This window comes from Geotrypetes seraphini, chromosome 11 (genome assembly GCF_902459505.1).
Source record: "Geotrypetes seraphini chromosome 11, aGeoSer1.1, whole genome shotgun sequence".
NCBI lineage: Eukaryota > Metazoa > Chordata > Amphibia > Gymnophiona > Dermophiidae > Geotrypetes > Geotrypetes seraphini.
In genome coordinates, this window is record NC_047094.1 from 64,620,091 (window position 1) to 64,634,606 (window position 14,516).

The 14,516-nt window shown below is 43.8% G+C and overlaps 1 protein-coding gene across 2 annotated transcripts in view; it reads left to right on the plus strand.

The window, feature by feature from the left end:
* Positions 1-14,516, plus strand: part of CLCN7 (chloride voltage-gated channel 7) — a 279,608-nt gene that overhangs the window by 131,269 nt on the left and 133,823 nt on the right. For both annotated transcript variants that reach the window (XM_033914321.1, XM_033914322.1), the window contains one exon: positions 13,763-13,856. In XM_033914321.1, coding sequence (XP_033770212.1) covers positions 13,763-13,856 — 94 coding nt within the window. The remainder of the gene's footprint in view (positions 1-13,762; positions 13,857-14,516) is intronic.

Sequence of the window (14,516 nt, forward strand, 5' to 3'; positions counted from 1 at the left end):
TATGTGAGCCTCTTTTCTTTCATTTGATGACTTTACTCCTTCTTATTGCTCTCTACCAACCTAACTCCAATGACTTGTACAACCCCTTCATGCATACCTCAACGACCTCGTTGTTTGTAAATCTTATTAATTGCAATTCTTTTAAATTTTGTTTAATTGATGTTAACCGCCTAGAACTCTCTGGGTATGGCAGTATACAACCTGAACTGCAACAAAAAGAACTCCCGTAGAATCAACCTTTTCGCCTACCCCTCCCCAAAACTATGCCACCTCAAAAGGTTCTTCGACAAAACCTTCGCCTTCCAGGCGGCCAAACAGAACCCATGGCTAGCCCAAATTATACTCGAGGCCCCCACCTACCTCGATTTCAGAAAACTTCTCAAAACTCATTTATTCCACGGGCAGAAACCCTAATCCCCCCCTTCTTCCACTTCTCTCACCCCTCCCACCAACGATCTGAACTCTCACTTTACTCCTTCTTATTGCTCTCTACAAACCTAACTTCAATGACTTTTACAACCCCTTCATGCATACCTCAACGACCTCGTTGTTTGTAAATCTTATTAATTGTAACTCTTTTAAATTTTGTTTAATTGATGTTAACCGCCTAGAACTCCCTGGGTATGGCGATATACAAAAATAAAGTTATTATTATTAACTGGAGGAATTATTTTTGTATGTTCACAGTGTTATTTACAAAATCCGGCAAAAACAGCAACATTTGATTTCCTCTTTTTGAACTCCTCTTGAAACAATGGTGCTTGAAGTCTCTAGTCTTTCCACTCCATATTTCGTGCTGCTTCCAAAAATCATATTCTTTTCCATTTCTCATTCAAGTCCCCTCCTCCAGATCAAAATCCATGTTCAGAAACCAATAAACATCCCTTTGTCCATGATGAATAATCCAATTCTTTTACATAGATATTGGCTTGTTGTTTGACAAAAAATCTTTTAATTTTTCCGGGTCTTCAAAAAATAAGGACTTATTTCCACTGGTCACTCTCATTTTTGCCAGATAGTATAATCCGTAAGTAAGTCCTTTTTCTCTCATTTGAGGTCTTAACATGAGGAACTGTTTTCTAATGTTCGTCGTGTTTTTTGTGAAGTCAGGCACAAATAATAACTTGGAGCCCTTATAATTCAGGTTTTTGTCCGCTTTGTCCAAGTTTAATATAGCAATTGCCAAAATCTTTTTCAGAGAAAGGAAAATGGTAAAACCAGAGGACATAATTTGAGGTTGAGGGGTGATAGATTCAAAGGCAATGTTAGGAAATTCTACTTTACGGAGAGGGTAGTGAATGTCTGGAATGTCTGGAGAGGTGGTGGAGATAAAACTGTGACTGAGTTCAAAGAAGCATGGGATGAACACAGAGGATTTAGAATCAGAAAATAATATTAAATATTGAACTAAGGCCAGTACTGGGCAGACTTGCACAGTCTGTGTCTGTATATGGCCGTTTGGTGGAGGATGGGCTGGGGAGGGCTTCAATGGCTGGGAGGGTGTAGATGGGCTGGAGTAAGTCTTAACAGAGATTTCAGCAGTTGGAACTCAAGCACAGTGCAGGGTAAAGCTTTGGATTCTTGCCCAGAAATAGCTAAGAAGAAAAAATTAAAAATTTAAATTGAATCAGGTTGGGCAGACTGGATGGACCATTTGGGTCTTTATCTGCTGTCATCTACTATGTTATGCCTGCTGGAAACACAAAAGTTTGAAGATCAAAGGCATTGGTCTTGTTTGACTTTCTGACCGTTTGTTTGGAATCCGGTGTGCACGTTCTATTTCTAGGGGTTGCTTAAAATTTAACTGTAGTAGCTTAGGTAATAAGTTTTCCAAGAATTGAATATCATTCCCCCCTTCCAAACCTTCAGCTAAGCCAATAATTTTCAAATTCTTCTTCTTCTATTCTCATATTCTTCTAATTGTCTCTGCATTTCTTTAATAGTTTTATTATCAGCTTTGCATTGGGCAGTGTTCAACTCCATTTGATCCATTTTGTTTTCCAATAGAGACATTCGTTGATTAGCGACTTCCATCTGTCTGTTGATGTTTAAGATCTCCTCCTTAACTTCATTTATTTTAATTGCGTTGTCCTAAAGCATTTTTTATATGTTTCGCAGTTCCACCATTACCTCTTTTTTATCCAATTCTTCAGTTACTTTCTCATGAAGTGGGGCTTTAGACGGCATCACATGATCATGTTTGACGCGTTTCGCCGTCCCTGCAGTCGTGAAAGCCGTATCAATTTTTGCCTGACGCGTACTTGACATCTTCCTATATCGATCGCTACTACTGTGGGGAAGAAAAAAAGGCTTAAAATACTTTCAAATAATCAAGCTGTTGCCTGGGTTAGAGGAGCGTCTTGATCACACCTCCATCTTGTGCGTGCGCCAAGCCACGCCTCCCCGCTTTACTCTCTTTCAACCCCTGGCTCTTACTAGGCATTTCCTCAGTGTCTAGCAGAGAACGTGAGCAATCTACAGTTGCTCATGTTCTTTCTATGGCCTCGGAACAAGTGTGACCCTAGTGGTAGTCTTTTTGCATCATTGGACAGTGAGGGGGAAGGGAGACCAAGTCGTCCCCCCTCACTGCACCGGAACTTTGCTTCTGCTCTTTGGCAGAAAGCCCCGCCCACTCCACTGGCGATCCTCTTCAGCTCTTTAAAAGGGCTGTTGAGCAGGCAGGCCTCTTCTGCTAGTGACCCATGACAAAGGGCCCGTTGTGCAGCTCTTCATGTGGACTGAGAAGGACTGAACAAGAAACATTACACCATAATCATCCAATCTAAGTGTCCACCCTCAAGCAAAAAGAGAAATTGGCCCTACAGAACACAGTACTTCTCCCTACCCATCACTGAAAATTCCCCAACTACAAGATATAATCACAGCTACCAAGCCAAACTTATCCCCTCAAGGCCACACAAGCTACATAGACCACAGACTTCTCATTACAGCCATGAAGGATCTCCATACATTACTCATGCTCTTCTTAGTCCTTAAAAGCCTCATAGCAGCCAAACCCACACAATCCATTGAAAAAACATTTTCCATGTGGTTTCCTAACTCTCACATATCAGGATGTAATGAAATTCTCTGGCAATCAAACCCATACTACACCAACCACTCCATCCTAATCCACAGTCCCATACTCACTATCTCCAACAACATTCCACCTTATAAAAAGAAACCCAGACCTCCTAACACTGTTGCCCACCCAATCTTGAAACACATCCAGACAGCTCCACACCATGCAAAAAAAAAGTACAACCACCACTATACCATGTATATATGTCAATGCCAGATTCTGTGGTCAACAAACTACAACTACTGAATGAACTGATAATGTCCAAGGATCTCGGCCTAACCTTCTTCTCAGAAACCTGGCTCAAGGACAAAACTAGCCCAGAACTGACCCACCTGTGTCTCCCTGGCTACAATATCATTCAAACCCCCAGGCCAGGAAACGAGGAGGTGGCCGAGCTGTAATCTACAAAAGCTCCTTCAACATCAAGGAGGAGACCGCGGTGTTCGAGCAGCAACTTTGGGCCGGTGCAGGAGTCAGCAGGCACCGGCGAGGAGACCGCAGCAGGAGGCGGACAGAGAGGGAGAGCAGAAGAAAACAGCGTGGGGTAGCGGCGAGAGGGAGCTCCGCCCACCCCCGACGCGTCATCACCAGCACGCCCGGACTCCCCCTTACAAGGAGGAGAGCCAACGGCGTGCAACCGTTCGGCGCGCGGCGAAGGCAAGCGGAAAAGGCGCTCGCCTTAGCGAGAGCGCCTTTGCGAAGGAGCCTTAGCAAGGAGTCAGGAAGCTAGGCTGACACAGAGAACCCCAAAACGTAAGTTACAGTCTCGTTTTTGTTCTTACCTAGCCACACAACACACACTTAGAACAAGCAGCCGCAGAAAACTCAGTAGCTCGCAGAGACCAGGAAGTCGCAGAAAACTCAGAAGCACCTGCACATCTCACAAGAAACAGGAAGACAGCTAACAGGAGGTCAAGACACGCACAGCCGGTTGGGCAAAAGTACAGACAGCTTAGAAGGGGAACTAGATATGATCGGCAGCGGAAGACAGAAGATGAGCTTTCCAGTCTTCTGCACCGGCTGCAGTATGTATGACTACCTCCCCTCGGGGGCTAGGGCATATGTTTGCAGTCGATGCATGGAGCTGGAAAGCTTGAAACAGCAAGTCCGGCTGCTGGAAGGAACTGCGATAGAACTAGAAGAACTCCTCGCCATGAAAGAAGAAAACTGCAAGCAGGAGAAGTTGCTAGGGGAGTCCAATACCAGCGAAGTGATCGAGGAATTGGAGAGATTCATCGAGGAAGCCCACCAGCAGCATGTGGAGGTCTCAGGATTGGAGATCTGTGCCCAAACAACCATGAAAGAGGGTCCAGTCGATGAGGATGGAGGCACTACTACAATGGAAGAGGAGGCCGAAGTGGAGGTAGAGGAAGAAGACAGGGCATACATCATGGATACAGACTTACGACCCCCTAAGAACCCCCGAATAAAGAAGATAGGTATCATCGTTGGAGATTCCATCATACGCAATGTGGACAGTCACATCGCAGGAGGGAGAGAAGATAGACTGGTCACCTGCCTGCTTGGTGCAAGAGTGAAGGATGTGGCCAGCAGGATCAGCAGGATCATAGACAACGTAGAAGGAGAGGATACTGCTGTGCTTATCCACGTGGGAACCAACGATGTGAGCGGACGGAAGTACAACAGGGAAGAACTAAAGGATCAACTCCGCTCACTCGGAAGAAAACTGAAGATCAGGGAGGTGAAAGTGGCCTTCTCGGAGATCCTCCCAGTACCGAGAGCGGATGAAAAGAGACAGGATGAACTGCGAACAATCAACGCCTGGATGAGACGATGGTGCGATGAGGAGGGATTCGACTTCGTGCGCAACTGGACAGCATTCTGGGGATGTGGCAGATACTACAGAAAGGACGGCCTACACCTCACCAAGCAAGGGGCAAGAGTTTTGGCTGAAAACATGAAGAGGGCCATTGAGAGGGCTTTAAACTAAAGGCCAGGGGAGAGCCGACAGTTGACAACCAGTCGATGGCCCGGGCATCAGGAGACCCCAAAGAAGAAACTACAAGCTCAGATAAAGGGGAAGAGCATGCTGAAATCAAAAGTAACAGAGATAGATCGCAAATGGATACAAAAAGGGTTGTGAATACTGAAAAATCCAAGAAGGTACCACCAAGAGAACTAAATTGTATGTACACAAATGCGCAAAGGGAGCTCAAATGTATGTACACAAATGCCAGAAGCCTGGAGAACAAAATGGGAGAACTCGAAACACTAGCAAGACGAGAAGAACTGGATATCATCGGAATAACAGAAACATGGTGGAACGAGGAAAATGAGTGGGACACAGTTCTACAGGGATACAAACTATACAGAAGAGATAGAATAGGGCAAAAAGGGGGAGGTATTGCCCTGTATGTCCAAGAAGGAGTAGAGTCTATCAGAGAAGGGAAAACAGATGGGAAAGGAAAATTGGAATCCCTCTGGATAAAGATTCCTAGAGAAAATGAGGCTGACACAAAAATTGGCCTCTATTATCGACCACCAGGACAGAAGGAAGAAACAGACGTAGAAATGATAGAGGAAATCAACCATGAATGTAGAGCAGGTAATGTAACGATCATGGGAGACTTCAACTTTCCCGGGATAAACTGGAACCTGGGAACCTCAAATTGCTGCAGGGAATCCAAGTTCCTGGAAATGATAGGGGACTGCTTCCTAGAACAAATGGTGGGAGAACCGACAAGAGGGACCGCCACCATGGACTTGGTCCTAAATGGCATAACTGGAAGGACAACAAATGTAGAGGTCACAGTCCCCTTGGGTACGAGCGATCACAGCATGATCAATTTTAAAATTGGCATTGGGAAGGAGAAACGTACCAAGACTCAAACCACAACCTTTAACTTCAGAAAAGGGAAATTCGACAGTATGAGAGTCATGGTTAAAAAACGGCTCAAGAAAAAGGCAGCCAAAATCAGAACAGTCGATCAAGCATGGTCCCTACTAAAAAATACCATCACCGAAGCGCAGAATCTCTACATTCCGCAGATATCCAAAGGAAGGAAAAATAAAAACAAAGGAGAACCAGCTTGGCTAACTAAAGAGGTGAAGGATGCAGTAAGTGATAAGAGGAAATCAAACAAGAATGCAAGACGGGCAATGTAATAATATTGGGAGACTTCAATTTCCCGAGGATAGACTGGAAACTAGGAACCTCCAACTGCGGCAAGGAGGCCAAGTTCCTGGAGGTGCTAGGGGATTGCTTCCTGGAACAAATGGTAAAAGAGCCGACAAGAGGCAACGCCACCCTGGACTTGGTACTAAATGGCCTCACGGGACCGACAAAAGAAGTAGAAGTTACGGTACCGCTGGGGACGAGCGATCACAATGTGATCAACTTTAAGCTTGACATCGGGAATAGAAAACGTGCCAAAACCTTAACCAAAACCTTTAACTTTAAAAAGGGCAAATACGATCGCATGAGAGCCATGGTGAAACAACGACTCAAGAAAAAGGTGGACAAACTTGAAACGGTAGACCAGGCATGGTCCCTACTGAAAAATACTATCACAGAAGCACAAAATCTCCACATTCCGAGGATCTCCAAAGAGGGGAGAACAAAAGGTAAGGGAGAACCGGCATGGCTTACCAGACAGGTGAGGGAAGCCATAAAAGAAAAGAAGGACTCTTTCAAAAAATGGAAACACATGAAAACAACCGAAGCATGGAAAATACATAAAGATGATCAAAAGAAATGTCACAAGGCGGTGAGGGATGCCAAAAAGGACTATGAGGAAAAAATAGCGCAAGAAGCCAAAAACTTCAAACCCTTCTTAGATACGTGAAAGGGAAAAAAACCCGCAAAAGAGGCGGTTGGGACCCCTGGATGACCAGGGAAGAAAAGGGTACATCAAGGAAGATAAACAAATTGCAGACAAACTAAATTCCTTCTTTGCGTCCGTCTTTACAGAGGAGGATACCGCTAAAATACCAGAAGCAGTGAAAGTGTTTAGTGGAGTAATAGAAGACAGCCTCACCACAGTTGAAGTGGAGTTGGACCAGATATACTACCAGATCGACAAACTTAAAAGTGACAAATCCCCTGGACCGGATGGAATTCACCCGAGAGTTTTAAAGGAATTGAAGGTTGAAATCGGAGAGCTATTGCAAAAACTTGCCAATCTGACAATCAGAACTGGACAGATACCAGAGGACTGGAAGATAGCGAATGTCACGCCAATTTTCAAAAAAGGATCGAGAGGGGAACCGGGCAACTACAGACCTGTGAGTCTTACGTCTGTCCCTGGAAAGATGGTTGAAGCACTGATCAAGGATAGCATAGTCCGGCACCTAGATACACACGACTTGATGAAACCTAGTCAACATGGGTTCAGGAAAGGGAAATCATGTTTAACGAATTTACTTCAATTTTTTGAGACCGTGAACAAGCAAATTGATAGTGGAATGCCGGTGGACATAATATATTTGGACTTCCAGAAAGCATTCGACAAAGTTCCACATGAAAGGCTTCTCAGGAAACTACAAAGCCATGGAATAGAGGGAGATATACAAAGGTGGATAGGCAAATGGTTGGAAAACAGAAAGCAGAGAGTGGGCATAAATGGGAAGTTCTCAGACTGGGAGAAAGTGACTAGTGGTGTGCCCCAGGGCTCAGTGCTTGGGCCGATCCTATTTAATATTTATATCAATGACCTGGAAGACGGAATATCCAGTGAGATCATTAAGTTTGCAGATGACACAAAGCTATGCCGGGCAATCAGATCGCAGGAAGATAGCGAGGAACTCCAGAGCGACTTGTATCAGTTAGAGAAATGGGCAGAGCAATGGCAGATGAAGTTCAACGTGGAGAAATGCAAAGTAATGCATTTAGGTAGTAAGAATAAGGAACACGAGTATAGAATGTCAGGCGCAACTCTGGGTAAGAGCGAACAAGAAAAGGAACTGGGTGTACTGATAGATAGGACCCTGAAGCCGTCGGCACAATGCTCGGCAGCGGCAAAGAAAGCAAACAGAATGTTAGGCATGATAAAGAAAGGAATCACGAGTAGATCGGAGAAAGTCATAATGCCGCTTTATAGAGCAATGGTCAGACCACACTTGGAATACTGTGTCCAACATTGGTCTCCCAACCTAAAGAAGGATATAAAACTGTTGGAGAGGGTGCAGAGACGAGCAACGAAGTTAATAAGAGGTATGGAGAACTTGGAATATGAGGAACGACTCAAGAAACTGGGACTGTTCTCCCTTGAGAAGAGGAGGCTGCGAGGGGACATGATCGAGACGTTCAAAATGCTGAAAGGCATCGATAAAATAGAGCAGGAAAATAAATTATTTACATTGTCCAACGCGACACGGACAAGAGGACATGGTTTGAAGCTAAGGGGGGACAAGTCCAGGACAAATGTCAGGAAGTTCTGTTTTACGCAGCAAGTGGTAGACGCCTGGAATGCTCTCCCAAAGGAGGTTATTAAGGAATCCACTGTGCTGGGATTCAAAGGCAAATTAGATGCACATCTCCTTACGAGAGGCATAGAGGGATATGGGTGACTAAAACTACATCAGGTGTATACCTGACTGGGCCTCCGCGTGTGCGGATCGCCGGACTCGATGGACCATGGGTCTGATCCGGAGATGGCAGTTCTTATGTTCTTAAAAAATGGAAACGCGAACACACAACGGAGGCCTGGAACAGTCACAAGGTCAACCAGAAGAAGTGTCACAAGGCAGTAAGAGACGCTAAAAAAGCATATGAGGAAAAGATAGCGCAAGAAGCCAGAAACTTCAAACCCTTTTTTAGATACATAAAAGGGAAAAAACCAGCTAAGGAGGCAGTGGGCCCTCTCGATGACCAAGGAAGAAAAGGGTGCATCAAGGAAGACAAACTGATTGCGGATAGGCTGAACTCATTCTTTGCGTCTGTCTTTACTAAGGAGGACACTGCATCAATGCCAGAAACAGGGAAAGCATTCAAAGGAGAAATTGAGGATAGCCTAACCACAGTGAATGTGGATTTGGACATGATATACTATCAGATCGACAAACTAAGAAGTGACAAATCCCCTGGACCAGATGGAATCCACCCAAGAGTGCTAAAGGAGCTTAAGGTAGAAATCGGAGAACTTTTACAATCCCTAGCTAACTTGTCAATTAGAACCGGGCGAATACCAGATGACTGGAAGATAGCGAATGTCACTCCAATCTTCAAAAAAGGATCGAGAGGAGAACCGGGCAACTATAGACCTGTGAGTCTTACGTCGGTTCCTGGGAAGATGGTTGAAGCAATAATAAAGGATAGCATAGTGCAACACCTGGAAAACCATGACCTGATGAGAACTAGTCAGCATGGCTTCAGGAAGGGGAAGTCATGTTTGACAAACTTACTTCAATTTTTTGAGGAGGTGAACAAACAAATCGATAACAGTGAACCAGTGGATATAATATACTTGGACTTCCAGAAAGCGTTCGACAAGGTTCCACACGCAAGGCTTCTGAAGAAACTACAAAGCCATGGAATAGAAGGAGATATACTAAGATGGATAGGCAAATGGCTGAAAAACAGATTGCAGAGGGTAGGCATAAATGGGAAGTTCTCGGACTGGGAAAAGGTGACGAGCGGTGTACCCCAGGGTTCAGTCCTTGGGCCCATCTTGTTCAATATCTTCATAAACGACCTGGAAGAAGAAACAACAAGTAATTTAATCAAGTTTGCAGACGACACAAAACTATGTAGGGTAGTTGGGTCACAAAAGGACAGAGAAGAACTCCAGAGAGATTTGAACCAGCTAGAGAAATGGGCAGAAAAATGGCAGATGAAGTTCAACATAGACAAATGCAAAGTGATGCACCTGGGTAAGAAAAACAAGGAACATGAATATAAAATGTTAGGTGTAACATTGGGCAAGAGCGAACAAGAAAGGGACCTGGGGGTACTGATAGACAGGACCCTGAAGCCATCAGCACAATGCGCAGCGGCAGCAAAGAAAGCAAACAGGATGTTGGGCATGATAAAGAAGGGGATCACGAGTAGATCGGAGGCAATCATAATGCCGCTTTACAGAGCAATGGTCAGACCACACTTGGAATACTGTGTCCAACACTGGTCTCCCTACCTAAAGAAGGATATAACCCTGCTGGAGAGGGTGCAAAGACGAGCCACGAAGCTAGATACAGGTATCAAGAACTTGAGCTACAAAGAACGCCTCGGAAAACTGGGATTGTTCACCCTCGAGAAGAGAAGACTGCGAGGGGACATGATAGAGACTTTTAAAATATTAAAAGGATTCAACAAAATAGAGCAAGAAATATCATTATTCACATTGTCCAATGTGACTCGGACAAGAGGTCATGGATTGAAGCTGAGGGGCACCAGGCCTAGGACAAATATCAGGAAATTCTGCTTCACACAACGAGTGGTGGACGCTTGGAACGCACTCCCGGAGGAGGTCGTGATGGAGACCACCATTCCTGGATTCAAGGGCAAGTTGGATGCACACCTTCTCGCAAATCAAATTGAGGGATACGAGTAAACAAGGTTTCTCAAAAGGGAACAACTGGCTTGGCCTCCGCGGGTGCGGGTCACCGGACTGGATGGACCTATGGTCTGATCCGGCAAAGCCATTTCTTATGTTCTTATGTTCTTATCACCTTAACCCTTTCAGGACCATAAGGATCGTAGGCCAATTTTTGTGGTTTTGACGACATTTTTATGGTAAAAAGGGCTTGCAGATGCCAAAAAATTGATTTTTTTTGTGAAATATCATTATTTTTTTTTTTTTAAATCAAACTTCTGGCTTATGGACAGTGTGGCAAGTGAATCTTCTCGTCAATCTGGCAACGACGCTAATGAATGAATGTCGGAACCAGTTTGTTTACATAAAGGCAGTATCATATGGAATCCGTACATATCAAATTTAGAACTGTAGACTATCCCAATCAACATTTATAGGATTTTAAAGTTATGGGACAAATATGTCCCTTGGTCCTGAAAGGGTTAATTGACTCCTCGATCCTGCTCAATATAGAATACATGACATGCAAATTAGATGACAAAGCCAACGACCATTCCAGCAGTATTGGCATTTTACTAGTCTACTACTCTCTTGGACCATGATCAGCCAATGACACAAAGCTACAAGAAATGATCTCAAACCTAACTTGGTTTTAGGCGACATAAGAACATAAGATTTGCCGCTGCTGGGTCAGACCAGTGGTCCATCGTGCCTAGCAGTCCGCTCACGCGGCAGCCCTTAGGTCAAAGACCAGTGATCTATTTGAGTCTAGCATTACTTGCGTATGATCTGTTCCAGCAGGAACTTATCCAACCTTTTCTTGAATCACTTTAGACCTACAAGACAATGTCTCTGCCTGCAGACCAAAAACCTTCCTCAGTGACACCGACCTAGATCTAAAATCCTCAGGCCCCCACACAAGAAAAGGGACATACACTTGACATAATTGCCTCCAACCCTTCCAACCTCACCTCAGACACTGACTGGTCTCCAGTCAGACCACTACCAACTATTCTTCAATCTCCACCTAAGCAAGGACAGGGCACCCCTTATTAGATCTCCAGCAATAACTCTTTATCGAGAGGCAAAATTGAAACTGCTCAGTTTTGTAACAAGATGCTTGTAATGTTAGACCCAACTCCAAACAACATCCTCACAATGCTGACTACCTGGGACAAAGCAATTGAACACACACTGAACATACAAGCCCCTCTACACTACCGCAACACAAAAGCGACTAAAGTCTTTCCTTGGTTCATTGCCACCTTAAAAGCAGAAAAAACAATCCTGCCGCAGGCTTGAGCAGAAATGGCAAAAAAAATAATCTACCTAAACACAAAGCTGTATGGAGGGCTGCGATCAACAAATGCAAACACAACATTGCTAAGGCACAAAAATGCCTACTATGCCCATGAAATTGAAAATGATAACTTCAGTGTCAAAAAAAATATTTTGTTTACTACATACCATGACCCTCCCCCCACACCACACCCCCCGACCTAGGCCTAGCTGAAAAGATTTTGATGACCATTTTCTCAGCAAGATAAGACTGTACAAGACGTTGAAACTGCTTCAAACACTCCAGCTTTAATCCAACCACCTCTGATCCTTGCACTGCTGACCAAATCTGGAGAACATTTTCACCACTAGAAAATTCAGATACAGTACTCCCCTGATATTCGTGGGGGTTCCGTTCCAGGAACCCCCGTGAATGTTGAAAAACCACGAATACAGCTTTGACACGGTGAGGCCCGACTTTAATACAGGAAGAGGCGGTCAGAGCATACCACAAGTGATTTTCTTCACTCGCCAACGCTCCAGCTGCCCTCTCCTGCCCTGTCATTCTCAGTCAGAAAATACTGCGAATGACCGGGACTGTAAATCGTGGACTGGGGGAGCACTGTACTGATAAACTCCTTTAAAAACTTTCCTTTTGAAGTAGAATCCTTGATAAATGCCCCAGACCACATCATAACCTGGCTCACTCACCTCCTGAATGGCTTACTTCACCATAGCCAGCTCCCACCCCAGATGGGTTAAATTGCACTTACCCCAATCCCCAAGGCCTCAAACTACAGGCCTATAGCCAGCATCCATACACTCACCAAACTCCTAGAAACGCATGTAAGCAAACAACTCTCAACCTATATATATATACCGTAGACGTTTAAATACCTACATGGCATAAATGAGTCTCTTTCAGTTGAAAGGAAGCTCTGGAATGAGAGGGCATAGGATGAAGTTAAGAGGTGATAGGCTTCAAAGTAATCTAAGGAAATACTTTTTTACAGAAAGAATGGTAGATGCGTGGAACAATCTCCCAGAAGAGATGGTGGAGACAGAGACCGTCTGAATTCAAGAAAGTATGGGATAGGCGCGTGGGATCTCTTAGATAGAGGAAGAGATAATGGTTACTGCAGATGGGCAGACTGAATGGGCCATTTGGCCTTTATCTGCCATCATGTTTCTATGTTTCTATGTCTGTCACTAACAAAATCTGAGAACTCTCTTCTAAGCACCTAATCTTGCTTATAATTACTGTAGGACTCAAGAGTTCTCCCATTTTAGAAAATAATTTAGAAAATAGTTTTTCTGAGGATTAACCAGCATTTTACCCATAAAAATAGGTACTTATAAAAGTACATTCTACCAACATGCAGCGAGTATGTTAATGGTGAACAAGTGTAAGCGTTCCCGGAGCACAGATAGACAGAGTTGCGAGATATGCTTGTAGGTTATAAATTATGCATATATCTATGTCAACATAGGTGGACCAATTTTATGGGAGTTATTTAATAAATGCACTTAGGTGCATATGTTGCCTTTTTATAAAACAGATATGTCATACTGTATGTACATATGTATTTTCGTGGTATAGGTGTCCTAATCTTTCTTATCATTACTGAAGGACCTGAAAGCTCTGGATCTCAGAGCTCTCCCTTATAATGTCTTATGCCTGCATTTCATTATTGTGGGATATGGGAGTTTAAAATGCCATATAGTATGTTTTGTCCAGTTTGTTTTTTTGTTTTAATGAGACTGCACTGAGCCATGGAAAGGGATACTATTCTTTGTAGTGGTAATGTAAGAATTGCCTGCAAGTATAATCCTTCTTGCATGATATTTAATTTGAATACTTAAAATGTTTGATCCTGCACTGTGTCTTCAATATTTTTTTTTTGTTTCATAGATCTTTGAATACTTTCGCAGAGACACTGAAAAGCGAGATTTTGTCTCAGCTGGAGCTGCTGCTGGTGTATCAGCTGCTTTTGGTGCCCCTGTTGGTAAAGTATTGTAAACTACCTACCTTCTCTGCTATACGATGACTCTTTGTCCTCCCAGGACACATAGTGCTCGCCCACCAATCATGCCACTGACCTGTTGAAGTGCTTAATCTAATGTGCACCTCAGTTGCACCTCAGTTTCCAGGACCAGGTCCGGCCACTGCTCTCTATTCACCAGCTGGGGACAACATTTACCCTGCAGTGTGCCTTTACTATTGAGGAATAGACTTTTCCCCCTTGATGATCTTTCCCATTGAATCAAGCCCTCAAATATTCACAGAGTCAGCTCAATACACAGCAAAAAGTCTTAATGTGCATATAATATAATATCTATATGAGGTCCTTAGGGGTATCAGACTGCCCTACAAACAGCATAGTTTGTGAAGGGATTAATTCTTCATTTGCCCCATGGTACCTCCTCCTCCTCGTTTTTTTTCAATTCTTATTATTTTATAATCTATAATTGTGCATATTTCATTATTTGAAAGTACTTAGCTTTCAGCCTTGCATTCATTCCCCCGAACGCCAACGCGTTTCGAATTCTTTATCAAGGCGACTTGGGGGAAACTGAAAACCAAGAAACAATGCAATTAAAACTTGATTTTTCAAATAGGAAAAGTATTCAGGGGGGACTAAAAACATTACCCCCCACTGCTTCAA